At 50.8% G+C, this 27,891-nt stretch overlaps 9 protein-coding genes across 9 annotated transcripts; 4 read left to right on the top strand and 5 right to left on the bottom strand.

Annotated features, from left to right (window-relative positions):
• Positions 1–289: 289 nt before the first annotated feature.
• N7525_005601 (ankyrin repeat domain-containing protein) lies at positions 290–1,240 on the top strand (the record flags this gene model as incomplete). Its single annotated transcript, XM_061213451.1, has 2 exons — positions 290–658; positions 722–1,240. The coding sequence occupies 2 exons, from the start codon at positions 290–292 to the stop codon at positions 1,238–1,240; spliced, it is 888 nt and encodes a 295-aa protein (XP_061070472.1).
• Positions 1,241–1,561: 321 nt separating this feature from the next.
• N7525_005600 (ATP-binding protein) lies at positions 1,562–3,551 on the bottom strand (the record flags this gene model as incomplete). Its single annotated transcript, XM_002564613.1, has 3 exons — positions 1,562–1,876; positions 1,970–3,465; positions 3,524–3,551. The coding sequence occupies 3 exons, from the start codon at positions 3,549–3,551 to the stop codon at positions 1,562–1,564; spliced, it is 1,839 nt and encodes a 612-aa protein (XP_002564659.1).
• Positions 3,552–4,461: 910 nt separating this feature from the next.
• N7525_005599 (carbonic anhydrase) lies at positions 4,462–5,654 on the bottom strand (the record flags this gene model as incomplete). The annotated part of the gene is made up of 3 exons (XM_061213450.1): positions 4,462–5,181; positions 5,256–5,359; positions 5,645–5,654. 3 exons carry the CDS (start codon positions 5,652–5,654, stop codon positions 4,462–4,464), a joined length of 834 nt encoding a protein of 277 aa, XP_061070471.1.
• Positions 5,655–5,963: 309 nt separating this feature from the next.
• Positions 5,964–10,461, bottom strand: aarA (L-aminoadipate-semialdehyde dehydrogenase; the record flags this gene model as incomplete). Its single annotated transcript, XM_002564615.2, has 4 exons — positions 5,964–6,261; positions 6,316–9,896; positions 9,947–10,390; positions 10,450–10,461. 4 exons carry the CDS (start codon positions 10,459–10,461, stop codon positions 5,964–5,966), a joined length of 4,335 nt encoding a protein of 1,444 aa, XP_002564661.2.
• Positions 10,462–11,383: 922 nt separating this feature from the next.
• N7525_005597 (uncharacterized protein) lies at positions 11,384–13,242 on the top strand (the record flags this gene model as incomplete). The annotated part of the gene is made up of 2 exons (XM_061213449.1): positions 11,384–13,116; positions 13,173–13,242. 2 exons carry the CDS (start codon positions 11,384–11,386, stop codon positions 13,240–13,242), a joined length of 1,803 nt encoding a protein of 600 aa, XP_061070470.1.
• Positions 13,243–13,730: 488 nt separating this feature from the next.
• N7525_005596 (putative xanthine dehydrogenase HxA) lies at positions 13,731–18,001 on the top strand (the record flags this gene model as incomplete). The annotated part of the gene is made up of 4 exons (XM_002564617.2): positions 13,731–13,961; positions 14,028–14,231; positions 14,303–16,260; positions 16,318–18,001. 4 exons carry the CDS (start codon positions 13,731–13,733, stop codon positions 17,999–18,001), a joined length of 4,077 nt encoding a protein of 1,358 aa, XP_002564663.2.
• A 398-nt stretch (positions 18,002–18,399) lies between these two features.
• On the bottom strand, positions 18,400–20,385 carry prm1 (pheromone-regulated protein PRM1; the record flags this gene model as incomplete). The annotated part of the gene is made up of 1 exon (XM_002564618.2): positions 18,400–20,385. One exon carries the CDS (start codon positions 20,383–20,385, stop codon positions 18,400–18,402), a length of 1,986 nt encoding a protein of 661 aa, XP_002564664.2.
• A 2,431-nt stretch (positions 20,386–22,816) lies between these two features.
• On the bottom strand, positions 22,817–23,289 carry N7525_005594 (uncharacterized protein; the record flags this gene model as incomplete). The annotated part of the gene is made up of 2 exons (XM_061213448.1): positions 22,817–22,989; positions 23,046–23,289. The coding sequence occupies 2 exons, from the start codon at positions 23,287–23,289 to the stop codon at positions 22,817–22,819; spliced, it is 417 nt and encodes a 138-aa protein (XP_061070469.1).
• Positions 23,290–24,022: 733 nt separating this feature from the next.
• Positions 24,023–27,702, top strand: N7525_005593 (uncharacterized protein; the record flags this gene model as incomplete). The annotated part of the gene is made up of 5 exons (XM_061213447.1): positions 24,023–24,889; positions 24,942–25,989; positions 26,043–26,123; positions 26,183–27,076; positions 27,212–27,702. The coding sequence occupies 5 exons, from the start codon at positions 24,023–24,025 to the stop codon at positions 27,700–27,702; spliced, it is 3,381 nt and encodes a 1,126-aa protein (XP_061070468.1).
• Between the last annotated feature and the right edge of the window lie 189 nt (positions 27,703–27,891).

Raw genomic sequence — 27,891 nt, 5'->3', positions numbered from 1 at the left:
ATCTATGGCAGGCTTCTGGCACTTAAGCAGTCGACTATAAAGAGCGAAAGCAGGGTCATAGCCCAAAACCATGACTTTAACGACGACGCGGGTTCAGCGTTAAGCAGTTATGCTACCTCCATTGTCGACGTCCAGCAAGATGAATCACCAGCCAAGAAACCCATAGAACGTTCAATTGCAAGAAGGGAAAAGCCAAAGACCGGCATCCAAACCAGAATCAAACTAGCCAGAGAATTGAAGATCGGGATCGATGGCAACTCAAAGTTTGTCGTGAAAGCAGTCGTCCAACATGTGGACGTGGACGTTCGGGGTCGAAAAGGTAGAACTGCACTTTCTCACACCGCAGAAGCAGGAATGTGAAATCACAAAGTTACTACTTGAAGCAGGCGCTTCGGTATCGGCTCGTCAGTACAGTGTCAGTGGCTGGGCCGGAGGCCACAATCCCCATCATTGCAGTGGAATTACCCCCTTGCACTGGGCAGCAAGAAAGGGGCATAAGCAAGTTGTCGAGCTGCTCTTGCAGTATGGCGCCAACCCAAATGCGAGGAGAACAGCCGGTCGAGCCCCAATACAAGAGGCATCTTGTGGGAATCATATTGAAATCGTCAAGCTATTGCTGTCGAAAAAGGCAGACGTGAATGCGCAGAGCTACTACGACGTGAGTCCCTTACCTTCTTCCGCTGGGAAATTGTTCTACAGTGCTACTTGCATATCCTCTTAGGGCTGGACATCTTTGCACGAGGCTGTGTTTGCTAAACGCATTCGACTGGTGCAGCTATTAATCGCCAGCGGAGCTCTCCTAAATGTTCACTTAATATATCCCGAGGAGAAAGCACCCCTCCATTTCGCCGTGGCTTTGCAATCACTTCGGATCACGAAAATGCTACTTGAAGCCCAGGCTGATCCTAATGTGCTGATGGTGGAAGATATAACGCCTCTGCATTTAGCTGCTGCGGCGGGATGGATCCCTGGTATCGGATTGCTCGTGAGCTTCGGCGCCGACTTGGATGCTAGGGATACCTTCACTCACGAAACACCCCTACACAAGTCCGCACGAAACCGCCAAGTTCGTGCAATTGAGAAGCTCTGTGGATTAGGGGCGAACCGAGAAGCGAAGAATTGTGATGGGCAGAGTTATGCGGATATTCTGGAATGCGCAACAGAGGACCCAAAGGAGTGGGCCGTCCACAACTCTAGAGCCTCGTATTTCAGGCAACAGAATGACTCGGCGCGCCCCTGACTTCATATTCCTATACTTCCAAGGTTACTGTTGGATCCACTTTCATGGAAAATAAGTGGAAATCCATGGATACCACTGTAAGGCTCACCAAGGTATCTTCCACTTCAGTAGGTGTATTGGGCCGCTAAATCGGGAGCGGTACAACTAACTGGGAAAGGGAAGGCACAGATCTGTATACGCCGTCTAGAGCTATAAGAGTGAGCCATAAAATGAACTTCTTCCTGGAATTCGAATATCAAGTCGTCTCTGCACTGCTACTAGCTAGCTACTATCTCATTATCAATACGGAGTATGAAGTACGCCCCCTTGTCTCACCCGGCATTACTTTTGCAGATCCCTCAGAGCAAGCACCATCTTCAGATCTTCAAACCGAACCTCACGCCCTTTGGACCACGCCAAGAGACCGGCTGTCTTGATCACATTCTTGATCTGGCGACCGTTCAATTGCAACTTGGCTACCTGGTCAAGTTGTTCATCCGTGAGGGCCTCAATGTTCAATGAGCGGCTTAGGAACTGTGTCCAAACCTGGCGCCTGGATTCTGCATCGAGCTCCCTGTAGGTGAGGGAAAGGTGGATCCGAGATTCGAAGGCAGGATCGATATTCTGTGTACGGTTGGTGGTCAAGAAGAGAATACCCTGAAGAGAAAGATGGAAGATCAGTAACATGTAACTTTTGAGTATCTTTCCCACATATCTTCCGGCCTTAATGATCCAAAGGTTGGAACTTACTTTGTAGTATTCAAGCATTCTCAAGAAGATGGAGACAAGCTCATTGCGATTGAGATTGTTTGAATCACGGGCTTCCATGAAGACATCAGCCTCATCAAGCAAAAGAACAGCGCCCCATTTAGGAACCAGCTGCAGGATGCTTTGCAATTTGGTTTCGAACTCTCCAGCGTCAACTCCAAGGTCTCCCGCACTCATGACATAAAGAGGAACCCTCATGACCTCGGCAACGCTTTCGGCAGTAAGGGTCTTTCCGACTCCTGGGGGACCGCTGAGCTGCATAATGAAACCCTGGCCTTTTCCCCGAAGGACATCGTCAAATGCATCCACTTTCTTGGATTGAGCCTTTGCAACGGCCAATATCACCTCCTTGAGCCCTTCCTGCTCGCGCGGTAGGACTAGTGACTCAAAGGCCTTATCATCCCACTCAATGTCTCTCAGATGATCCACGTGGAAAGTACCCCATTCCTTGTCATTCAGAGAATATCCATGGAGCATTGGGGTCGCGATGAGGCATTGTGCATCATCCAATTCCCCGTCAATATCCCTTGCTGACCGCATGCGAGAATTGTGCTCGTTGTATGCCTCCATGTCAATGATGACGCGACTCTTGGAATTGCCATCCTGACTTTTGGAGTCCGTGCTGCTTGAAGGTTCATAGGATTTGAAATGGTACCCCTTGTACGCTTCCCACTTCTTGCCCCGTGAGATCAACAACTCTTGGACAGTATCCTTTTCGGGGTGATATCTGAGTGGATAGATAGGCAGCGAGGTAATTGGTGTAGTGCCCGGGAAATAGGGTATTGTAATCAACGAGGATATGTATCCGAACTTGCTTCCGTCAAAGTCAACGTATTCGACCGCGAAATAATCAGTTGCGGATGCTTCAAGTTCCGATGATGCTCGCGCGAACGAATAGGCGCGTAGTGCTCCACCACTCGAAGAAAGGACCACACCTTGAGGTTCCAGGATCGTCCAAGCCAAGTCGTGAGTGATGACCCCTTTGGCAACCAGGTCATTCTTGCGGTCAATCAGATCTCTGAGTTCCTCATCCATGATACGGTAGAACATATCCACATGAGCCTTGGTTGTCGGGTCCTGCTCTTCATCTCGCAATTTGGTGATCGCTTCCCATCGATGAACAAAAGGCCGGAAAGGAGATGTGACCTCGAGCCGCTTCAAGGTCGTTGTGATACCAGGATAATCTGTCAGTGCCTTTTTCAAGAACTCTTTGAGACGCTCGCTTTGCACCACAATGGAGTGAATGGACAGACTCCTGCGTCCATCGTAGCATTTCTTTTTTCTCACGAGAAGTGCGTATTGTGCCGACTCTGCATCCTCGACGGTATCAGGCAAGTCGGCGGGTACTTCTTTGGTCCATGAGTTCATGCCACAACCATCGGGCATTGTCTGGTAGAGGGTGCGGAAATCACAGAGGGTGCCAGCAGGCTCATACTGTATATCCATGGCCTCGGGCATTGTGATACTACCACCAGTAGCTTTGATCATTAGCATGAGGTGAATGATATTCTAGTGTCAGAGATTTGATAGACTTACCAGCTCCATCTGAGATATCGATCGCCATGATGGAAGATGGAAGATGGAAGATGGATGATGGATGATGGATGTCAACAGAGAATTGGAAGGGGAAGAAAAAAGTTTCAGTGAGAAGAAGGCAGAGGGAGACTCAAGTACTCAGAGAAGGAACCAAGGTTGGAAGGAATTACCCTTAGATGTTTGCCTACGTCCCACGTCTTATGTTACTATTACACCTTCTTCTACACATGTGTTTGTTAGTGTTTCTAAGATGTACTAGAATATCACTGGTATTATTCTTTTATTCCACCATTGTTGGTGAGAGGCTTAGGTGATACCTACATATCCATGGGTGTACCTAGGTAGTTATAGACGCATCGACATTATCTTGGATCACCATTGGGGTACAATAAAGAGAACTGGAAAGGTAAGAAAACTAGGTAGATGCGAAGTGCAATAATGCGTTATGTTGTGCCTATGTACCTTTTGTATGGAGTTGCTATATAAAAGATACCTAGTCCTTACAATTTGCTACCCGGCATACAAGTTGAGCTGCTTGGCAAGATTATAGAAAGATTATAGAGAACATCCTTCGTACAGAGCCCTAAACGCCTTAAAAGGTCTCTGATTGGACCCAGACACTATACCAAGGTGTCTCACACCTGGACACTGATTGGTCGTGGGCGTTCATCGTTGACCTCGTTGGCAATTGCGGATCTCCCTTGCTCCACACATCATGCCATACGATCTTTCAAGTTGTGAGAGTCCCAATCTCCCAGGGAAAGAAAGAGAATCTTTTTGTATAACATCTATGTCTCATCAATGCATCAAACACACTTCCACTCTATCTAGAAATATTCTATCTAGAGATGTTCTAGTTATGTATGACTTTACGCTAGATTCGCAATGAGTTGGCCTTCGGCCGAAAAGTTCCCAAACCCCGAACAAACCCCGCTAACTCATTCCGTGTGGAAAGCCGTCAGACGAGCCCTGATAACTTCCTCCGAGTCCTCAGTGTCCAGCTCACTGAGCACACCCGATCCAACATCATAAATCAGGCCATGGAGTTGGAGCCCTCGCTCCCGAATCGCATTCAAAACAACACTCTTCTGCTTGACAATGTTTAAGCCCTCGCGAACGTTCAATTCAGCCAGTTTGCCCGCCGCCTCTTCGCTAGGCATGGACTGCAGAAGTTTAAGGTTGCGCTCACGCAGCTGACGAAGGGGGAACAGCCACGGGTCCAAAATACCCAGGTTCTTGTTGCCCAGGGCAGCCGCCACGCCACCGCAGGATGTGTGGCCGCACACCACGACGTGGTTGACGCGGAGGTATTGCACGGCGTATTCGATAACGGCGGAGGAGCTGAGGTCGCCAGGGTGGAGGACGTTGGCGATGTTGCGGTGCACGAAGACGTCGCCGGGCTCGAGGCCTAGGAAGGTGGTTTCCGGGCAGCGAGAGTCGGAGCACCCGATCCACAGGATCTGCGGCGTTTGGCCGGAGGCAAGGGTGGGGAAAAGCTCGGGTTGGTTGCGGGCTGTCTGTGCAGCCCATTCCTTGTTCAGGCGCAGGCCTGTTGCATATCGATCTGTGAGAGACGCACGGGCGATGTCAGTCTGTGTCTTTGGTTTTGGGTTTTGGGTTTTGGGGGACGTGTGTTCAGGCCAGGCTCGAGGGTGATTCTGCGTTAGTGTCTTGACGACTGGCGCAGGATAGGAGTATGGATGTTGAGAGGGGCTTGGTGTGAGGTGCTGACAGAGCGGTCATGCTGTGCGTCACTCGAGACAGGGTCATGGGCAGGGAACCAGGTGAGTCCCGGGAATCGCCGAGTCCCCCGCTGCACGCGCAATGAGTCCCGTTCTCCCGGTGAGTCAGGCAGTTCGCCCGGTGAGTCTTGCAGCACTCATGGAGGGGGAAAAGGAGGTAGGTGGGCTATGATAGGGATTGGGGAAGGGAACCGCCGACTGAGGGAGACCAGAGGACTACACAGACGATTAGGGAGATAACTAATCCCAACAACCGATGCGTGGTACTTCTCACAGAGCTCCGACAGTTTCGGGTTGAATGACCGATAAGAGAGAAAGCGGGAAAAACTGACGGGGAAGTTGAATTGCCAAGGACGCGCATAAACACTCTCACACTTACCTTCAGACATGATGGAATACTAATGGAGAGAGATACAGAAGAAAGAAAGACAGAAGATATGTTGGGGACTATATAAACTCTCAAGAGGAGTAAATAAAGAGCGGGGAGCCAAACGGTGAGTCCGAGTATCACAGAACGGGCAGATCCGCGAATCGGGCTTTTTCGTGAAGAATCGAACGACTCCGTACTATCAGGGTTGTATACAAAATACAAGCCTCGTCTTTGATGGCTCAATTTACTACACATTTTTTGGGGAGCTTGGAAATGCAATTGCTTTTATAAAATCAGAATAAGTACATGAGATCTTTTTATAAATTTCTTAAGATGTACCGCCACGGCCACCGACACTCAACAGAGTCTTCTTCTGTTCCTCACTGATCTGAGCAGCAGGCAGAGGGCGGGCTCCAGCAACCGTCGGCGCGGGCAGGAAACCGGTTTGGACAAGGTATGAGGCATATAAGCCAACTAATTCCTCAGTCACGCCAGCACCGGCTGATGCGTCAACGCCCGACCAGGTGGCATCGGCACGCAGAGCGGTCGCTGCGTTCACATCATCCAGTTCGGGGGCCTTGGTGTTGGAGGGAAGGTCTGAGGTAACGAAGTGGTAAAGGGGCATACTAAATAAGGTCAGTATTCATCCATTAAGGGGCTGAGCAAAGTGAGGGACTTACAGAGCATGCTGAGACTCCTTGTCATTGTGCTCGCCGTCGTTGACATACTGCTCAAGGGAAGTAGACCAAGGCACGTAGTCAACCTGAGGGACATTGTATCCGTAGAGCTCGAGCGCACCAAGGAACTGGTTAAAGCGCAAACGAGGGTGTCCGGTAACATGGGCGACGTTGACGCCTGTGGCAGGTGGGTGGAAGGCAGTGGCAATGACAATACGAGCCACATGATCAACAGGCACCATGTTCACGGTGTTGAAGATATTCGGGCGAAGGCCAATTTGAATGCAGCCCTTAAGCATACGGATGAGGAAATCATCAGTATTGGTAGTTCCGGTGACCGAATCACCAAGAACATATCCGGAGCGAACAATGGTTCCCCTCAGGCCTCTGCGGCCGGCCTCTTTGACAAGGTATTCACCGGCCCATTTGCTTTGTCCGTAACCGGTTCCAAGGCCAACTCTGCTGCCCTCCATATCGTCGTCTTCGCTGATACCATTTCCACCGGCGGCGATGATACGTTCGGATTCTTGGACGTAGTGATCCTTATCCAAAGCACTGGTCGAACTGACAAAGGCAAACTGCTTGGCCTTTCCGCTGGCGCACAGCTTGAGGGCATCAATTGTACCCATGACATTAGCCGGTCTGAGTGTCGCATAGGGGTAGACCCAGTGGACAAGGGCTCCGTTGTGAATTACAGCATCGACGCGGTTGGTAAGGTCGTCCCATACTGACTGGGAAAGACCAAACTGCGGCTTTCCAAGATCACCACAGACAGCTTGCAGCTTGGCAGTCCACGCTTCATCCCAGAAACCATATGCGCGGCAAGTGGAGCGAAGTCGCTCGAGTGCCAGCTCCTCGGTCTTTGCCCGAACCAGAGCCACCACCTTAGTGGAAGGAGACTTGCGGGTAAGTAGATCTCGGAGGATATGTGCGCCTAGGAAACCAGTGGCTCCAGTGAGGAACACTGTGGGTTCGCTAGTGAGCATAGCCTCCGTACGCTGAGGGAACGTCTTAGGCAATTCATTCACAAGCTGGACGGCATCCTTGGAGTACTCGTCGTCCGGCTCATTGGCAGCCTGCACAGCTAGAGTCTTGTCATCGCTAGTTGCGAATGATTCCATTGCTAGCAGGCGGTCGATCTCGCTGGCAAAGCCCTTGAGGGTCGGGCTGCGGAAGATAGCATTCATACTGATATCAATAACACGCCACTTACGGCGAAGCTCGAAGAACATTTGTTGTGCGAGGATACTGTGGCCGCCGAGATCAAAGAAGGAGTCATCCGGGCCAATCATGCGAGAAGTCACATTGGGAATGAGCTTGGCCCAGACTTGAGCCAGAGTCTGCTCAGTTTCAGAGAGGGCCTGCAATGCAGACGAGGCGCGGCGGGGTGCAGCGGCGCTCAGCTCTGCAGTATCTGGGAAAGGAAGCGCGGGCTTGTCGATCTTGCCGTTCGGGTTCAGAGGCATGCGCTTGAGGGGAATGATAACGGTCGGCACTGCGTATGTAGGGAGCTTAGTCCGGAGATGCTCACGAGCATCATCACGGAGAGGACGGAAGCGTCGCAACAGACCGACCATACCCTCGGAGTCAGAGTCATCATCCTTAAGGCCCTTGCTCTCCAACCATGAGGCCCACTTGTTCATATCAGGTACAAAGTAGCTGACCAATGTGGGCTCCTCGTCTTTATCTCTTCGCACCAAGGTCACGTTCTCACGAACCAGTGGGTGCTGAGAGAGATGGGTGTCGATCTCTCCAAGCTCAATACGGAAACCACGAATCTTCACTTGATCGTCGGCGCGGCCAGAACATTCAACATCTCCAGATGGCGTGTAACGGCCTAGGTCACCACTGCGATAAAGGCGATCACGCGGACCAACGTAGAATTGACGCCAGGGCTCATTCCTGGATTCGGCTTGATCTTTTTCCGCCCAGATCTCAGGGTTAACAAACCAGTTGTTAAGGAACTTCTTCGCACTCAGTTCCGGGGAGCCAAGGTAGCCCTCTGCAAGACCCCCTGCGCGAACATAGATCTCGCCGACCTCTCCAATAGCACAGAGACGAGTGGGGTCATAGCGGTTGACAACCAGCATCTGCACATCCAACATTCCGCGACCAGCCATAATGACATCTTTCATATTGTTCAGGTAGCCCTCGTTGCTGGCGTAGCTAGGGATTTCATAGTAGCTGACAGCACGCTGGGTCTCGGTTGTTCCGTACATGTTCACAATGCTGACATTGGGCGCAAGTCCCTGGAGTGAGCGGCAGTCTCGCTTAATCAGAATGTCACCCACAAAGAAGGCGTGGTGAAGAGCAGGGAACTGGGCAGAGGCACCACCGACAAGGATTTGACCCATAGCAGGCGTAAGGTGAGTAATGGTAGCACCGTACTTCTGCATCCATTCGGCAAGCTTTTCGTTTTGGATATCCTCACGAGCGGGCACCAGGAGTTGAGCACCCAAGAAGAGCGGGGTGAAAATGTCTCTCTGAATAGGATCATGAGCGATGCCACTCAGCATAGTAAACTTCTCGTCTGGGGTGAGTTTGAAAGTCTCAGACATCCAAGGGAAATAATAAGCCAGAGAGAAGTGTCGGCCACGAACGCCCTTCGGCCGGCCTTCCGAGCCGGACGTGAAAGACAGGGTCGGAATAGAATCAGGACCAACGACGACACCAGTAGGCTTGGACTTCAGCGCGACGTCGTTGGCGAAGACATCCTGGCCATTTATGGATCCACCGGCGAGAGTTCCATCATCGAGTAGGGCAAGTGCAGGAATTTCAGTGCGGAGCTCAAGATTCTCGTCAATGAAAGTACGCACGATATCCGAAAGTTCACCTGCATCCTTTGTGGCCTTGGCAATGTTCACCAAAGCGCGGGGACGGGCAACATCAAGGTAGATGTTCTGACGTTCCGGAGGATAGGCAGGGTCAATAACGGAGAAAGTCGCACCGGCTTTCAAAATGCCCATGACAGCAACCACCAGATCCACACCACGGTAGGCATAGACCATGACAACCTCGCCCCGCTGAATGCCAGATCGTACTAAATGATGTCCGAGAATGTTGGACGCCTCATTGATTTGGCGATAGGTGAACTCGCGGTGAGGGGAGCTGCTTGACTGGGTTTCAACTACACACAGCTTTTCTGGGTGGCGTTCCGCATTGGCGGTAAAAATGTCGTGGATGGCACCACGGAAGTTAGACCAGTTCAAGTTGCACGTTGGGTCGGGCAAGAGTGCGCGCTGATCTTCGGTCATCAAGTCGATACGTCCGATAGCCTCATCCGGATTGGCGGCGGCATTGCTAGCAATACTGGCTAGTTGCTTCAAAATGAAAGCAATACGAGCACTTGAGAAAAGGCGCTGATTGTAGTATGCGCCCAATTCGACCTCAGCTGAGCCAGGTGCAACGTTAACCACCAAATCAGTAGTATCAAAGGTGTTCGCAGGGTAATCTTGCGAGGAAGCAGGGGCATCATATGCGGCGAATCGGAAGAGGACTGGGGTGCGTTCGGACTTGGACTTCTCTTGGATGTACGAGCGAAGGCTGCCCAAGGGCACGATTTGGGAAGAGCCCTCCTTATATGCCTGCAAGACCATTAGCAGTAAACACTACGGCAAGAAACATATATAAATACCTTGTCTACTTTGGCATAAAGCTGGGCGAAAGACTCCGAGGTATCAATGGGAACCCGAATGACGAATGCACGACCATCCTCGTTGGAGTTTGTGCCCACAGCGATGTCCTCGTCACCAGTCAACCGCGCTACCAGGATAATAAAGGCAGTCAAGAAAGCAATGAAGCTGGATGATGAGCCTGTAAGCTTCGCCTTGGGGAGTTGAAGAGACTCGAAGGCTTCAATGACTCTCTTGCTGTCGGTCTTTTGTGTATCGGGATAATCGCGAGTCAATGGAGAGACAGTCAGGTTCTTCAACCTTTGTGCCCATGTCTCCAGACGGTCCTGCAAAGAGGCCGTTCCCACAGCCATAATTGCAGTATGTTTGAAAGAGTTGGAGAATGAAAGACACGATGACTCAATGTTAAAATTACCCCCCCATAGTGGAAAAGTCCGATCTCGCCGCTATTTCTGCCAATGAGAGTTGAGGCACTGATTAGCTATTTTCCCCACAGAGTATTCACCGCCTTGTACATGGTGGGGTGGCGTCGGAGTTGAGGTTTCTCCAGTCCAAGGCGGCACAGATTGGCAGAACTAAGGAGTTGTACGGAGTACAAGGTCTGGTTGTTCCTCTTTGTCTGATTCACTGAGTGTTTTTGGCATTGAGACTACTATACTTGCCCTAGACAGCCACTCTTGTGGTGTTGAGAATAGAAGCCCAACCATCGCACATGTCTTTTTTTGGTGAAGAGATCAAGGCATATATGTACAGCATATGCCGGTAGTTCCAAGCTATGTATGTATGATTTAGTGGAACATGCGAAACATGTGGAGCATCCCTGATATATATATATCACCTTATAGAGTGTTCACATAGCTCCATTGATCTAGATCAACGTCTACAGAGATATAAAGTGTTTGTAAATCACTGCTAGTAGTTGCTTGTAAATGGACACAAACCCTACATAGGGGAATAGACGTGCCAATTACCTTGACCATGATAATCCAAAGAGGGAGGAGCATATGTTGAACATATACCTGGTTAACCATGAGGCTTCATATTCCAGAGCCTCTAGATGTTCACGGGTCACTCTTCCGATGAGGTCATAAGGGTTCCAATGGATCTATCGCGAATGGGTTGGCTGAGTCATCATTTGATCTTCGATCTCAGACAAGTAAGGAATCAGCATCCCCATCCTAGTTCGAAAGACTATTATCAAGGGCTCTATTTTGTATTTGGCTCAGCATTGGAAGCTAGGGTCAGGACCAGCAGATTCAGATAAAGGTGCGTTGAGTTGCCTTCATATCTCTCATCATTTTCTTGCCAAGACTGCATTGGCCAAATCCGGTCTCGTTCGAGGCGGAGTTTCAGGAGAAGTGTCGCGGTCTGAAGCCACACGTGTTTCTTCAACTTTTCACGGGCCTCTATACAGGGCCTTTGGATTGAATGTTGGAAAAATGATTCCTCACAGGAGTACAGCCCTCCTGTCTGTAATTGTCTTCGTCGCGCTTTTGCTTTTCATTTTCTCGTCCTCTCCGGTCCCTGATACCGGGGAGCAATCAGCCACAGGCCCGGCCAAGTTTGTGCCCACACCGAAACTACCCTCATTAAGCAACTTCCACCTGCCCTCGTTCCGCCCTCCCTCGCACGAGCAGCCCGAAGAACAGAACAACAGCACACACGGCGAGTCGAAATGGTACAGCACACTCGAGTGGTTGAACCCATTCTCCTCTGCCATCACGTTGGATGAGAATCGCTCTGTCCTCCCTCCCCTTCGCGAACGTCGACCGATCTACACGTACTACGATGCGAAATATAACCCCAACAAAGCCAATGGCAAGGATCTCAAGGATTTGCAGAATGCCGATGCGGAATTGCTTCTCGCATGGCGTCGGGCATGGTTTGCTCAAGGATTCAAGCCCGTAGTATTGACTCCGGGCGATGCGATGAAAAACCCCAACTATGAAGTTGTTCAGAAGTGGAAACTCGCGCCCAAAACACAGAACGAGGTGTTCGCCTGGCTTGCGTGGGGGCACATGGGCACCGGCTTACTGGCAGACTTCCACTGCTTCCCCATGGCACGTTACGATGATCCCATGCTCTCATACCTCCGCCGTGGGAGTGTCCCAGAATCAATTACCCGATTCGAAAACCTCAAGAATGGCCTCTACGCGGCGGACAAGTCGCGGATCGATGCGGCCGTTCAGAGCGCAGTCCTGAAACTCGATGATAAAACTCAGTCCTTTGTCGATCTAATTGCACCGGAATCGTTCAAGGTCGAGCCGCCGAATGCTTTGGCATTTTATAAATCTGCAGCCATCACCTCCCGCTACTCTACCGTGCATGAAAAGATGACCCAGAACCCTGCGAGTGGTCAGCTGGCTCTTGTCCAACTGATTAATGCCCACCTGCACAATCACTTCCATAGCTCCTTCCCCGCCGGACTGGCCGTGCTGAAACCGTTCCCTCAGCACACTACCGCGCTGGTGGAACCTGCCCTGCGACTGGCGAAGGCTCTTATTCAGTGCCCCGAGTCGCCCATTCCCGACTCTTGTCCACCCAATGAACCTGATTGTCGGCCGTGCGGGTCTGGGTCTGCAAAGCAACCCATGCGTATCAGCCAACCTTCGACTTATAAAAACACCACCTTCTTGTTCACCATCGGTACCCTTCCTCACCCCTACACTCTTATCAGTCTGCAGAAGAACTCAGAGGAGATCACAACACCACAGGTTCGCCGGGAGACCGACCGCGACGCATGGTTGTCTGAGGTGACCAAGGAACACCTTGGGCCCGAATTGGGTTCTTCATACCGGGGAGTAATTTTCAAGCAGGTTGTCGCAGGCGAAGATGCTGTCGGGACTTCTTTGTGGATGACAGTGGAATCTCTTCCTGCACAGGCAGGTCAGAGTCTCCCCTCGGAACTCTTGGATGAGTTTGAATGGCAGTTTGGTTTCAAGATTCCTCGTGGGAGTAAGATTGATCCCGCAACCGAGAACGACAAAGAATCCGCCAAGAGCGCGCAGGATCGCACGCCAAGCGAGCAAGGCGTTGGCAAAGAATATGAACTCATCCAAAAGGCCCGCGAAGTAATTAAGACCAAGGAAACGAATCGCATCGGCATCAAGGATGTTGTTGAGGCTTGGAACCTCGCGGACACAGAGGTTTGGCGCTTTGTGAAGGCCTATCGGTAAGTTACCTTGTCTCTAACATCTCATAGACTCTTGTTAATTCAGTTATTTGCAGGGCCCGAAGCGTCGTTGAACGTCAGAAGTGGGAAGAGGACGAGAAACCTTTCGCAGGCTCGAGGCAGTGAGCGAGCATTTACGGGATTACCATCTACGAACCATTTTTTTTATATATATATGTATTGTAGCTATTTCTTTATTTTCCTCCTTCCTTTTGACGTAATTCAGATATAGAAATTTCACCAACTGGACAATAACTATCGAGATAAGTAGTTAATAAGTAATAAGTAAGGAGTAGTAATCCCAGCAAAACAACGCCAAGAATCCGATGGTCACCCGACTTCTCATCGGACTGTGGCGATCCCCGCAAAGATAACGGAAAGTCCCAAGTGGGCCTGATATCGATCTCTGGGGAACTGATCTCATCGGACTTCCCCTCCTTCGATACTAACCTCTCGAAGACTTCATTTTAGTAATATATTCATGTTGCGGACAAGCTCCCCTAACTCGCCCGCAACTCGCCCGCAACTCGCCTCGTTATAAAACCAAGATGCACACCTGAACTCGCCCTTGAAAGCCTACATCTAACTATCGCCACAATCGCTACATCTCCACCATGGCGCCCGGAATCCTAGAGACGGGCTCCACGGTCGCGGTTGAGAAGCCGAGCAGCCTGTCTGCCTTGACCGAGGACTGGGATGACACTATTCGGTTCTATCTCAACGGCACCAAGGTTGCGGTTGATACGATCAACCCGGAAGTGACTCTACTTGAATACCTGCGGGGTATTGGTTTAACAGGTACAAAGCTTGGATGTGCCGAGGGAGGCTGTGGTGCTTGCACTGTGGTGGGTCTCAGTCAACTATATCGGGTTATGCACCTAGTGCTAACCAGAGGGTTATCTGGTCAATAGGTCGTCTCCCATATCAATCCTACAACGAAGAAAATCTATCATGCCTCCGTGAATGCCTGTATTGCTCCACTCGTTAGCATTGACGGTAAGCATGTTATCACAGTCGAAGGCATTGGGAATATGAAGGACCCCCACGCTATTCAGCAGCGGATTGCGGTCGGTAATGGAAGCCAATGTGGTTTCTGCACTCCTGGTATAGTCATGGTACGCCTATGTGGCCCTTTTGCTTGATTCGCTTTTTTGGAGGGAATCTGAAGCTGACTGTTAGCTTCAAGTCTCTTTATGCCTTGCTGCGGAACAACCCATCTCCCTCGGAGCATGATGTTGAAGAAGCTTTCGATGGAAATCTTTGCCGCTGCACGGGTTACCGACCTATCCTAGATGCTGCTCAGAGCTTCAACTCGACGAACAACTGCGGAAAGGCCTCTGCCAATGGTGGGTCAGGCTGCTGCATGGAGAAAAACGGCTCCGGTGGTTGCTGTAAAGGGTCTTCCACCAACACTGGAGAGAACGAGACAGTCGATTACAAATTCCCTGCGCCGGACTTCAAGCCATACAGTTCAGACACAGAGTTGATCTTCCCTGCCGCCCTGCGGAAACACGAATACCGACCTTTAGCATATGGCAACAAGAAGAAGAAATGGTACCGACCAGTGACCGTCGAGCAACTGTTGCAGATTAAGAACGTCCACCCGGGCGCCAAACTAATTGGTGGAAGCACGGAGACACAAATTGAGATTAAGTTCAAGGCAATGCGATACGCGGCCTCCGTCTACCTGGGAGACATCCCCGAATTGCGACAATTTACCTTGCACGACGATTATCTGGAGATTGGTGCAAATGTGTCATTGACGGACCTCGAGCACATCTGTGACCAAGCGGTAGAGAAATACGGCGATGCCAGGGGCCAACCTTTCAAAGCGATCAAGAAGCAGTTGCTCTACTTCGCTGGGCGACAGATCCGCAACGTCGCTTCCCCGGCAGGTAACCTGGCCACTGCGTCGCCCATCTCTGATCTTAACCCCGTTTTGGTAGCAACGAACACTATCCTCGTGGCAAAATCCCTCGAAGGCGAGACTGAAATTCCAATGACCGAATTCTTCCAAGGATACAGAAAAACCGCCCTCGCCCCCAACGCAATCATCGCTAGCTTGCGCATTCCAGCCGCGAAGGCACAGGGAGAGCACATGCGGGCCTACAAACAGGCCAAGCGGAAGGACGATGATATTGCCATTGTCAATTCCGCGTTACGCGTGACTCTTTCTGAGACCAACGATGTGGTCAGTGCCAATCTTGTGTTTGGTGGCATGGCAGCCATGACCGTCTCAGCGAAGAATGCTGAGGCGTTTTTGGTTGGCAAGAAGTTTACGAACCCTGCTACCCTGGAGGGAGTCATGAGTGCACTGGAGCAGGATTTCAACCTGCCGTTTGGAGTTCCTGGTGGTATGGCTAGTTACCGGAAGGCTTTGGCTCTGGGCTTCTTCTACAGATTCTACTACGATGTACTTTCAGGACTCGATGTGAAGGCTTCGGATCTAGATCCAGATGTTGTTGCTGAGATTGAGAGAGCAATTTCTACTGGATCAAAAGACCTTGAGACCTCCGTCGCCTATCAACAGAAGATCCTTGGGCGAGCAACTCCGCATGTTGCGGCGTTGAAGCAGTCCACTGGAGAGGCCCAATACACGGATGATATTCCCGTGCAACAGAATGAGTTATTCGCTTGCATGCTTCTGTCTACTAAGCCTCATGCTAAGATCCTCAGCGTTGACACATCCGCTGCACTGGACATTCCGGGAGTTGTGAACTACGTGGACCACACGGATCTCCCTAATCCTCAAGCAAACTGGTGGGGGCAGCCCAAGTCCGACGAGCTTTTCTTTGCCGTGGATGAAGTTACTACTGCTGGTCAACCGATTGGTTTGGTTCTGGCGACTAGTGCTAAAATTGCCGAGGAAGGTATGAGGGCTATCAAGGTCGAATATGAAGACCTCCCGAGCATCCTTACGATTGAGGAGGCAATTGAGGCGGAATCTTACTTTGAGCACTATCGCTACATCAAGAATGGTGATACCGAGGAAGCTTTCAAACAAGCTGACCACATCTTTACTGGAGTCTCACGAATGGGTGGCCAGGAGCACTTCTACCTGGAGACCCAAGCCTGCGTGGCAATTCCAAAGCCGGAGGATGGCGAAATGGAGATTTGGAGTGGTACCCAGAATCCCACCGAAACGTGAGTAGCAATATTCTTGACTATTTCTCATGCGGAATATAAACTAATCGTTTACAGACAAGCCTATGTCGCTCAGGTGACAGGCGTATCTGCGAATAAAATTGTATCGCGCGTGAAGCGACTTGGTGGTGGCTTCGGTGGCAAGGAGTCGCGATCTGTCCAGCTGGCTGGTCTTTGTGCCACTGCCGCCGCAAAATCAAGACGACCTGTGCGGTGTATGCTCAATCGTGATGAAGATATATTGACTTCCGGTCAACGCCATCCGTTCCTCTGTCGATGGAAGGTTGGTGTGACCAAAACAGGAAAACTCCTTGCGCTTGATGCAGATGTATATGCCAACGGAGGTCACACGCAAGATCTATCAGGTGCCATTGTGGAGCGAAGTTTGTCGCACATTGATGGCGTGTATAAAGTACCGAATGTGAACGTGCGTGGCCGGATCTGCAAAACCAATACCGTGTCAAACACGGCTTTCCGTGGCTTTGGCGGTCCGCAAGGCCTGTTCTTCGCTGAGAGTTATATATCGGAGATTGCAGATCACCTGGATATTCCAGCCGAAGAGATCCGGGCCATCAACATGTACAAGCCAGATGATACGACGCATTTCAACCAGTCCCTCAAGGATTGGTATGTTCCGTTGATGTACAAGCAGGTGCTAGAGGAGAGCTCTTACAAAGAGCGTCGGAAGGCTGTTGAGGAGTACAATGCGCAGCATAAGTGGTCCAAACGTGGAATGGCGATTGTGCCAACCAAGTTCGGTATCTCTTTCACAGCTCTCTTCTTGAACCAAGCAGGGGCTTTGGTTCACATCTACCACGACGGCAGTGTCCTCGTAGCACACGGTGGTGTTGAAATGGGACAAGGCCTCCACACAAAGATGACCATGATCGCCGCCGAAGCGTTGCAAGTGCCGCAGGCGAGCGTCTTCATTTCCGAGACAGCGACCAATACAGTGGCCAATACCTCCGCAACCGCTGCTTCAGCCAGCTCCGATCTCAACGGCTATGCCATATTCAATGCGTGTGAACAGATCAACGAACGTCTACGTCCTTTCCGTGAGAAGATGCCCAATGCCACCATGAAAGAACTTGCCCACGCGGCTTACTTCGCCCGTGTCAACCTCTCCGCACAAGGATACTACCGTACCCCGGATATCGGCTACGTATGGGGCGAGAACAGCGGCCAAATGTTCTTCTACTTCACACAAGGTGTCACCGCAGCCGAAGTCCAGATCGACACACTGACAGGTGACTGGACGCCTCTACGCGCCGACGTGAAAATGGATGTGGGTCACAGTATCAACCCCTCAGTGGACTACGGCCAGATCGAAGGCGCCTTTATACAAGGACAAGGTCTTTTCACTACCGAAGAGAGTCTCTGGCACCGTGCCTCGGGTCAGATATTTACCAGAGGTCCAGGCAACTACAAAATTCCTGGCTTCCGTGATATCCCGCAGATTTTCAATGTGAGTTTGTTGAAGGATGTGAAGTGGGAGAACCTGCGCACTATTCAACGCTCTCGTGGAGTCGGCGAGCCGCCCTTGTTTATGGGTAGTGCCGTCTTCTTTGCCATTCGTGACGCCTTGAAGGCTGCACGTAAGCAGTGGAATGTGAATGACGTGCTTTCTTTGGAGTCCCCTGCTACCCCTGAGCGTATTCGGACTAGCTGTGCTGATCCGATTATTGAACGGGTGAGAGTGCAACCCAAGGAGGGGGAGAAGAGCTTCTTTGTTGCCATATAGTGGCTACGACTTCATGGCCTACGATTTGTATGAGATTACACCCTGTATTGGAGCTTATGTTTAGTATATTGTAAGACAATCAAATTGAATCTGTTCTATCATGTTTACATCAATCTCCCGATGTGTTGTATGGGGGTGTTACTCTAGACTGATGTTTAACACGACTCGCAGATGGGAATTTTGATTTTGAAATCAAGTGGCATTCTTGATTCTAAACTAAAAGCGCTATCTTTATTGGAAATTATTATGACAGAACACCAGCCCATATAGAAACGAATGACCAGGTCAAATACATTGAAATGCCGGAGATGGCAAAAGGAGAGAGTACAGAGTATATGTTCTCTGCAGAAAAGCGAAGATCAGACGAAAGATGGAGGAAGACAGGATTATATTTTCCGTCATCGCTTCACATCATACACAACGTAGCTACTTCCCCTTAGATCAGGACCTGAGTCCGCCTGCAATGCATGCTCATAGTTCCTTTGCCCTGCAAAACCAACCTTCTCGTCAACATATGACGACGGCTCATTCGGTACAGGCGCGGAGGTTGTCGCCGCTGTGTACTGAGGAACAATGTGTCCACCTCCGGACATATTTCTCGGGATAGCAGTAAGCGGAACTTCAATAAAGCCATTCGGATCTTGAGATGGTGGTCCACCATTGGGCACGGGATCCAGGACATGACCCTGACCCCCCTCGCCGCGGTGCTTATCGCGGCTCCAGAAAAGCATCATGGCGCGAGTGATACCAATCAAGGCGATGAACACCCAGAGAAGGAGGATGACAGTGGCGATGATGGCTTCCATTCGCACGGCTTCTTCGAGCTTGTTGATCACAGCAATGACGACCTCCGTGATTTTGTTGGCTGTTTGGTCGCCTGCATCGGCGAGGAAACTATCAGAGGGGTTAGAGCTGTCGTTGATGCTGGAGGAGGCGCCGGCGGAGAATGTGTCGTTTGGAAGGGTGGGGAGCGAGATATGTGCGTGCTCAGCTACCCAGTTCAGACCCTTTTGGAGTGCCTCCGCTTTAAGGCCGATGAGGCACTCGTATAGTTCGTAGACAGGCTCTTGCAGCAGAGTACCTTTGAAGGTCTCGTTTAGTACGCTGGATGTGTTGTAGATGAAGAAGTTTAGAGTCCCGTTTATGGCTTGCGTGCTGCTGTTGACCCAGCCGAAGACATTGTGGTTTAGGTCGGTGTCGAGATCCATGATGGCCTTGTTGGCGTCGGTAGCCCAATCTGTCGAGGCACTCTCTAGTGAGTCAACGACCTTGTCTGCGAATTCTCCCACCTCGGCACTCAACGCTGGGACTGTTTGTTTTACCGAGTGCAGGAGCAGGTATTGGCACAGACAAGAGAATAGTGCTGCCAGTGCAAGAGCCAGCACGAAAAGAGCAGGGATGGATGTTGCATAGGCAATGGCCCATCGCACGAGGATCTGCCGGCGGCTGTTGCTGAAGTGACTTGCGGCCTTGATACCCGCAGCCGCGGTGTATGGCCGGGAGACAATGTACACAACATCCATTGGGTCATGGGCTTCCGTGCGAACCAACTGGGAGCGCTCTTTCATTGAGCGCCATCGGCGGATCTCTTGCCATGCGATTGGGATGCACACCAATATAGCAGCCACAACGAGGACAGCAATGAATATTTTGCGTGCCTTTAGTGCTAACTCGGTGACCCCGTTGAAGAAATCGTTGATACCTTTGTTGTCGTTGCAGAAGGCCAACTGCTTTTTGGCAGGGACCGGGAGAGCAGACCGATCGAAGCTGTAAGTGCCTAAAGTGCTGTTGACTAAGTCCTTGACTTCTTGAAAGGGTGTTTGGAAGAGGGTCTTGGTGTAATTCTGGATTTCTTTGAAGTTGGGAAGGACGACGCTGTCCAGCTTTTCGACCGTGCGGTTGACCGACGACGGAAGAGACAGATTCTCCAGTGCACTGATCGAGCTGTTGAGGTTGATTGGGCTAGGATCGTCCGAGAACACGCTGGCCACTTTGTTGATTGTCTCGAGGAATGAGTTCAGTTCGTCTTTATATTCATTGACCGTACTCTCAATCTCGCCACTGATTGACTGGAGGGTTTTGTTGATCCACTCAGTAGCTTCCTTGACCAGCTCGATGCCGGCCCCTACTGTGCCGCGGACGGCCATTGTAATGAGACAGGCGTAGGTGGAGTACATCATATTAATGACAAACCAGAGGATCTCCCCGACGCCCGTGATAGTCAACAACAACACGGACTTCAGGGCAGAAACGGCCTCATCAACTGAGGAGGCCACCAGCTCATTGGTACCCTTGGATAGGTAGTACGGCATTGAAGCCATCGCGCTGCCCATGGATTCAACCGACGTGCATGCAGAGAGCGCCTCACGCTTGGCGGATGCCATGTTGGACTGCAAGTCGCCGACTGCAATCAATACTCGGAAGAGAATAAGCAGTAAAAGTATTGTCCACCGATTGATCCATACTTGTGAAAGTCGAGCTCGCAGACCGAGATAGGGAGTGAGGCCATCTGGATGTAGAGGAATTATCCGCCCCGTGCTTGAATCGTGAGCTCCATAAGGCGGGAGAAGTGGAAAGATGGACCGCCCAGATCGGGAGAATACCATTGTAGTGTAATTTTCTTTTCTTTTCGAAAGATAGTTGCCAAATGTTTCAGATGTGATCTCGTCCAGCGAAGACCGGGAATGCTTGGAGGCGTAATTAAATCAAGGGAAAATATGCAAAGCCTGCATAAAAACAGAGAGATATTAGAAGAGGATAAAGAGAGCAAAGGAAAAGAGCCGGGTTAGTGGAGGGACATGGTGTATATAATTTCTTATAGATGTTGAATGAATGGGGAGCTCAATAGATGAATAGAAGAGAACAATAGAATCAAAATGAAAGGGACAATGAATCTTCAAATATAGCAGACAGCAAACGTCACCTGAAAACTGTCAGACATCCTGGGCGGCAGCAGACATTGCAATGGCCCAATGTTGCTCATAAAGAAGCAGTTGAATGGACCTTGGCAACCCCGTATAGTCGTGACAGCCCCAATCAGAGCGAACCATAACCATTTCGAAACAAAGAAAGTATAAAAATAAAGACTGAAGACGAGGAGTCTGTGCAATGGTTTGTTTCATGAAGCATCAGAGCGTCTCACTGGCTACTTTGAGTGTCAAAAGCGCCGGAGTGGACAATCAGCCAAATATAGCCATGGGCGCTTAGCCGCCCACGACTGAGAGCCAATAGCCGGACAGTAAGGGCCAGTCGATCTTAATATCATGCTTGTGCAGATATTTTGGTCCCTTGTCATGTGGGTAGACGATACATATGTCGTTTGACATCCCTTGGGGTTTACTCCTTATTCTGGCTGTTGCCGCTTAACTCGGTGATTTCGTGTGAATCGATTCACCGACTCGCTCACTCGAGTGCAGAGCAGAATTTCTACACGCACAATTTTTGATGATATAAGGATAAGTAAACATGTTGCAATATATTCTATTGTTATTATAGGTCATTTAACAAGTTCACCAAGGGTTGAGGTGTGTGAAAAAAGTACTTGATGCTTATTCGAGTTGTAGTCGCCGGCGTTGAAAGGAACGCATCACGTGACATTCACCGAGTACGTCGAAAACGTGACTCCACGTGACAAACTCGCACCCTAACAACTCGCAACGACATGCCATGACTTCTACATATGTATGGAATTCCATGCTGAAGGCTTCTTGTGCTGCACTAACCTATGATACTTTACGAGTATATACCTGTGTTACTGGCTTTTTGAAGTACAATTTCCAATCTCTTATGTATTGCAAAGAAGATTGATATAAGCAAAGTGAAATTGAATCCCTAATCTGTAGCTAAAATACATTAAAGCTAGCGCAAGAACAGCTCTGTTAACAGTATCAGAATTATCACCTCTGTCATATGCCCTCTGAGCCTTTATGTCAGTTCCTTGACCTCGTCTTTGGTTAGTTGGTGTTGCAAAGACAGCTCAATAATGGGGACCCGTGTCTTGACCAGCGGGCCAGAAAGACCCCCCAATAACGAGGGATGTCCCTCAATCTGGCACCGTCTCTTGATGAGCGGGCCAGAAAGTCCCCCCCAATAACGAGGGATGTCCCTCAAGCTGGCACCGTGTGTTGATCAGCGGGCCAGAAAGACCCCCCAATAACGAGGGATGTCCCTCAAGCTAGCACCGTCTGTTGATCAGCGGGCCAGAAAGACCCTCCAATAACGAGGGATATCCCTCAGACCGGCACCGTCTCTTAATCAGCGGGCCAGAAAGACCCCCCCCAATAACGAGGGATGTCCCTCAAGCTAGCACCGTCTGTTGATCAGCGGGCCAGAAAGACCCCCCAATAACGAGGGATGTCCCTCAGACCGGCACCGTCTCTTGATCAGCGGGCCAGAAAGACCCCCCAATAACGAGGGATATCCCTCAAGCTGGCACCCGTCTTTGAATATGTAGCTTTAATGGCGTGGGGATATGATGTAAAGTTCAGGGTATTGCACAAATCCGTATCGTTTGTTCAATACGGCGACCTCGTATCACGTATTTCACACTCTGGGGACGGAAACCCACGGAATTGTCCGGTCAAGACAAGCCTCAGTATGTTTTCTTCCTTGATGCATGACACCACCTTGTTGAGAACCATAAATACCATCAAGGCTACTGCATACCTCGACGTTCAACTGATTTGTCTGACCAGATCGAAGAAAACAAGCGCTCGGAAAATGCAAATGTATGTATCTCCGTTCCTATCACGCTCGCCTGGTCAGTCGCGACTTCCAATTGAAGACTCTGACAGTACCACGTGCATAGTGTTTGTCTCATCCATCGTGTCGAATCTTGAAGCTTGTCTCTTTTGAGTTCTTCATCTTCGACTCGTCCGAATCATTTTCTTCCAATCCTCTCACACGCACAACCATTGACGGTTTCAGTGCACTACTCCTCATCCCCTTGATCTCCTTGAACTTCAACCTCTTGGTCAAAGAGACAAAAGCTTGCCTTCGTGACGAATGACCCAGGATCCACAAGTAAGTTGTCACGCATACTCACGCGTTGGTTCGCGACCAACACCAATGGACCTTGACTGATTCAAGTAGCCCACAGCACGCACACCCGTTGAACTGGTTCGTGCGCTCCTTCTCATCCCCTTGATCTCCTTGAGCTGAAAGCTATTAGTCAAAGAGACAAAGTTTGCCTTCATAACGGATGACCCAGGAATTCGCAAAGTAAGTTGTCGCGCATATTCACGCGTTGGGTTACCATCAACACCCATGAACATTGGCTGATGGTGCATGATTCAAATAGCATCCACAACACACGCACCCATACTCGTGACTTGTGTATGTCCCCTTTCATCCCTTTGATCTCCTTGAGTCATAAAGCCCTTTTGTCAAAGAGAAAAAGCTTGTTTTGCCTCATGGTGTATGCATGAGCTAGGCTTCGCACAGCAAGTTGCCGCACATTCTCACGCGCTAGGTCACCACCAGCGCCCACAAAGGGGCCTGCATGATTAAGCAGCATCCACGATCCTTTTTGTGAGATCAAGTCTCAGTGCCTTCTAGTGTTTTGAGGACCAACCTTGGTAAGTCGCTTGTCGTGAAGCCGCACATACCACTCATCGTCCCGTCGACTGACGCATGGTCAAGACAGTCCATACAGTCTGTTGTATGAGACCAAAACAACCTTGGACCAAAGAGAGCCCCGTGACGACCAAAGACTATTTGGTAAGCTCATCGCGCAGCTCCTCTATGCGCCTCAACTGACACATCAAAAAACCCAGTGAGGAGCAAGATTACTGTTGGCTTTTGCCGATTGTCAAGTGTGTCTTCTTGCTAACTGCAGTATTGGATATCCATGGACCTCAACTAATGCAGAGTCAGTTCAATTCCAATACCGGACAGAGGACATCAAGTACCTTATCCTTATTCCCACTCGGTACGTCTTCCAATCCAAAGGGAAGCATAACTCGATAGAGAGTCGCTGACCGACGAGATCAATTCCCCAGTTCATCGTCACCATCAGACGAAATGCCTACTGTCTTCAGCAAGTTTGCCGATGGCGAGATATCGCCCCACGATCTCCAATCTGAACCTGTACAGGGACAGGACGAAAAGTCGGAATCGCACACCCAGCTGCCCAGCTCCGATGTATATCAAGTGAGCCGAGCTCAGTTGGAACAGCTCAAGGCAATTCTAGAGGAGGTTGTGGCAGAGAAACGCCTCATAGACTCCAAGGTCGAAGCCATAAAGCAACATTCCACACTCGTCGAAGGCCGTATGCCAGAACTGTTCAATCCTCAGTCAACTAGAACCGAGATGGGGCTTCCGGAGGCAAGCAGACCCCCAAGGGCAGACACCGACATGACCCAGGTCAAGTCAAAAAATTGGACGGATAAACAGGCTGGGCTCACTCTGGACAATGGGCAGCTTAGGCTGAAGATTAAGGACTGGCGGAGCAGTAGCCCGATGTTCTGCATGGAGAACAACAGCAAGGGCAACCCGAAGTGCGACCTTGATGCAGTGATTGAAAGCCCTGAGCTCGTGCGCGTTGACTTCAAGATCCCCACCGATTATCCAGAGGGCATGATGGGGATCATGAGATCGATTGAAGCACTCTTTACTTCTCCAAAGAAGATCGCCATGAGCAACGTTGAGACCGGTTCCGCACCGGCTTGCCGAGAGGCAACGAACCCCAAGCGGGACAGCTATTACATGAAATGGACAGCCCCATGGGAATCATCCGGCTGCCGAGTAAGCTGGATGAAGGCGAAGGAAAAATCGTCAACCCTGAGGTTCAAGTTTGTGAGTGTCAAGGACGCCAACCCGGGGGAGCAGATGATGGTCACTGTTGACGAGCGTGACCATTTCTACTGGAAGATCTCTAAAAAAGACCCTGTCAGTATAAAGTCTTCACCAATAATCACGGGATCTAACTAACATATCACAGTACACTTACGGCAAATGGATGGCGCTTCCGGTCCGGATTTGGCTACGCATTCAATGTCTGCTGTCAGGGACTAGCGGCATAGGTAACGGGCTGTTTGGGAAGTTGGTTGTCGATGACGTTCCAGCTTCTTCTTCCAAAAAGAAGAAGAATAAAGGAAAGAAGTCATCAAAGAGACCTGCAAAGAGAGCCCGTGAACATTCCACAGCTGAAGAAGGAACCCATCAGGACGAAAAGTCTAATGCGTCAGTTGTGCCAAGTCCAGGGCAGTCAGTGTTAGTGGAGGAACATACCATGGAGAAAGTGGGAAGTCAAGAGTTGACCAAGGAGTTGACCGAGGAAGAGTTGCCCCAAGACAAGATGACCCAGCATGGGTTGACAGAGCAAGAAGAAGAGTCAACCAAAGAGTCAACCAAAGAGTCAACCAGGGAGGAGTCAACGAGGGAAGAGTCGACAAAGCAAGAGTCGGCCTATCAGATGTCACCCGAGAAAGAGTTGACCAAGCGGGTCTCTACACTCACGATTGATACCCGGAAGAGCAACGAAAGGTTTAAGGGCAAGCGCAAGGGAAAGCGCACACCTACTTCATCTAGCTCCGACACAGGAAAGAGAGACGCAAACCAAGTTTCTATTCACACCACACACAACATGACAGAGCAGCGTGATGGCCTACTTCCGGAAGTGCACGACATCGCTCCACAGGATGTCCTGACCGAGCAGCAACTTGCAGCAGTTGCTGGCCAACAAACAGTCAATGCGTCCCCGGTCCCTATTACCCCCATTGACTCGACTACCCCATCTTATCCATCATTTGAGACAGCCCGAACCCACCTCTCCCCCCGAACTCCCTTCCCCTCATCCTCTTTGTCGCCTTTCTTCACACCTACGAGCGCCTTGCCGAAGATAGATGAGGATCCCGAGGAAGAAGTAGTGCAAGCGGAAGGAAACGAGCCAGCAAAGGTTTCAGATGAGCTGTGCTTGACTCCGCAGGGGCCTGAGGTTGAGCTTCGGCGCCCTGTCTCGGACAACAGGGGCGAGGTATGGTTTTCTGGTAAGCCCTTAATCTTTATATCATAGTTGATGCAGCTGCTAACTATCATTTAGACTCCGAAAAGGACCCTGTTGGCCACGAGGCGCAGGTGCCAGTCTTGCGTCGGAGACAGTCTTTTGACGTGGCCAATCTAGGTATGCAATCACATTTTACATATGTTTTGCTTCGAATACATGCTAACAAAAGATTACAGGGCCTTCCGAGGGCCAGAAAACCACATCCTCGTCCCAAATGGCCGACCCTCCATCGACCTCCGTTGCCTCTTCTGTCTTGTCCACTGCAGACTCCGCTGGGTCTACGACTTACGATTCCAGTTCATCTTGCACTGTCTTGGCAGATGACCAAACTCCAGCGGAGTCTAGCCAACATGATAAGAAGAGAGCATACAAAAAGAAGAAGCGTCAGAGACGGAAGTGTAAGAACTTGATGAAGCGTCAGGAAACACGCGATGCGGACGCCGAGTTCCCCGTCTCTAACGCTTCTTCCCAGGAAGATGGAGTGGAAGGTCGTTCTCCGTCTCCACCCGAGTCGTCTGAGGATGATGAACCGACTCCCACAGCCAAGCAGTTCGGCAACATCGGGCCTCCACCCCCTGAACCACAGTGGGACTTGAGCATAATTGGCATTCTTTGCCAGAAGGCAGACTGCCAAGTCGCCTGTGGTTTCGCGGATGGGGGCTCCGTTGTTTGCCCTAAGTGCGGACCGTTTTCCTTGGTCCGCTACTGCGGCAAGGACCACCTGTGGGAGGATGCCAAGATGCACTGGGGAGTTTGCGGGAAGCTCCAAGCCTTGCACCAGAATGTGGCCGGTTCGATTCCGTACGACGATCTCGTGGGTCCACCAATGCTTCCCAGCCTTCACCAGTGGGACAACCCTGAGCGCCATCGTCAGGCGTTGTGGTTCAGTTCCGCCCGCGACCGAGGTGACTACTTCGTGTTCGCGGAGTGGGACGACCTGGTGAGGGCTGAGGACGCTCCAGCCAGTCACTTGGCGCTGCGATGTTCACCTCGAATCGCACACATTGTGCGATTCGAGGACGCCAAAGAGAAGGACCGGTTCCGCCGGTGCCTTGCAATCTGTCTCTTCGGTAAGTTTCATCTCACTTTTAGTTCCTTTACACTTTCAGCTTTACCTCACTCTCAGTTTGCCTGCGCTTTGATATCATACAACCCTCACCATTGCCTACTTTTTAGATCATATGCTAACCCTTCTTTCCTCCCAGCGGCGGTTGAACATCCAGACTTTGTGGACTATCTTTACCGGCTTGTCCGGGACTGGATGCGGGCCCACAACATGTGGGCCAGTGACAAGGACATGGACGGCATGCTGCGGTACCAGATGGGACTCGAGATGGGTGGCAACATCCATCAGAGCCATCTTGGTTTGCGGCATGCCTGCGAGACGGAGTGGGTCGGTGCTGACCGACGCCACTGCGAGGATCCGACTTGCGTGAGCGAGCGTCTCCCCACGTTGCTCGGTAACCACCGTATGGGGTTGGGCTTCCGGAGAGTGTGCGAAGCCCTAGAATCCAACTATTGGATTCTGAGGGCGCACCGAGCCACCCATCCTTCGGTGAGCGACGTGGAGGCTCGCACGCGTGGTGCAGGATTCTCGGAGGTCCTCACAGTGGACCGGCGGACATTCCGCCGTGGCGTCGGTTGGGACGGGGCGGGAACGGGCCCCATGGAGGTGGAGATTCCGTGGTCAGGGTAGGGAGCCGTCCCTTCCCTAGCCCTCTTTGTACCGGGGTCCTGGACCTGGGGTGGCTGGTTTGGAGAGAGATATCATCAGTGTTCAATCGGTGGATGCCCCCCAGGTCCAGGATGCCCATTTTTTGTATTACGTTTTCGGTGGTGGCGGCGGTTTGGAGGGGGGAGTTGATCGCCCCCTCCTTTGTTTATA

The sequence above is a fragment of the Penicillium rubens genome (assembly GCF_028828025.1).
Source record: "Penicillium rubens strain IBT 27055 chromosome Unknown utg000002l_segment0_segment0, whole genome shotgun sequence".
NCBI lineage: Eukaryota > Fungi > Ascomycota > Eurotiomycetes > Eurotiales > Aspergillaceae > Penicillium > Penicillium rubens.
Note: the sequence above shows the minus strand (reverse complement) of the source record. Positions and strands in the feature narration are given on the sequence as shown.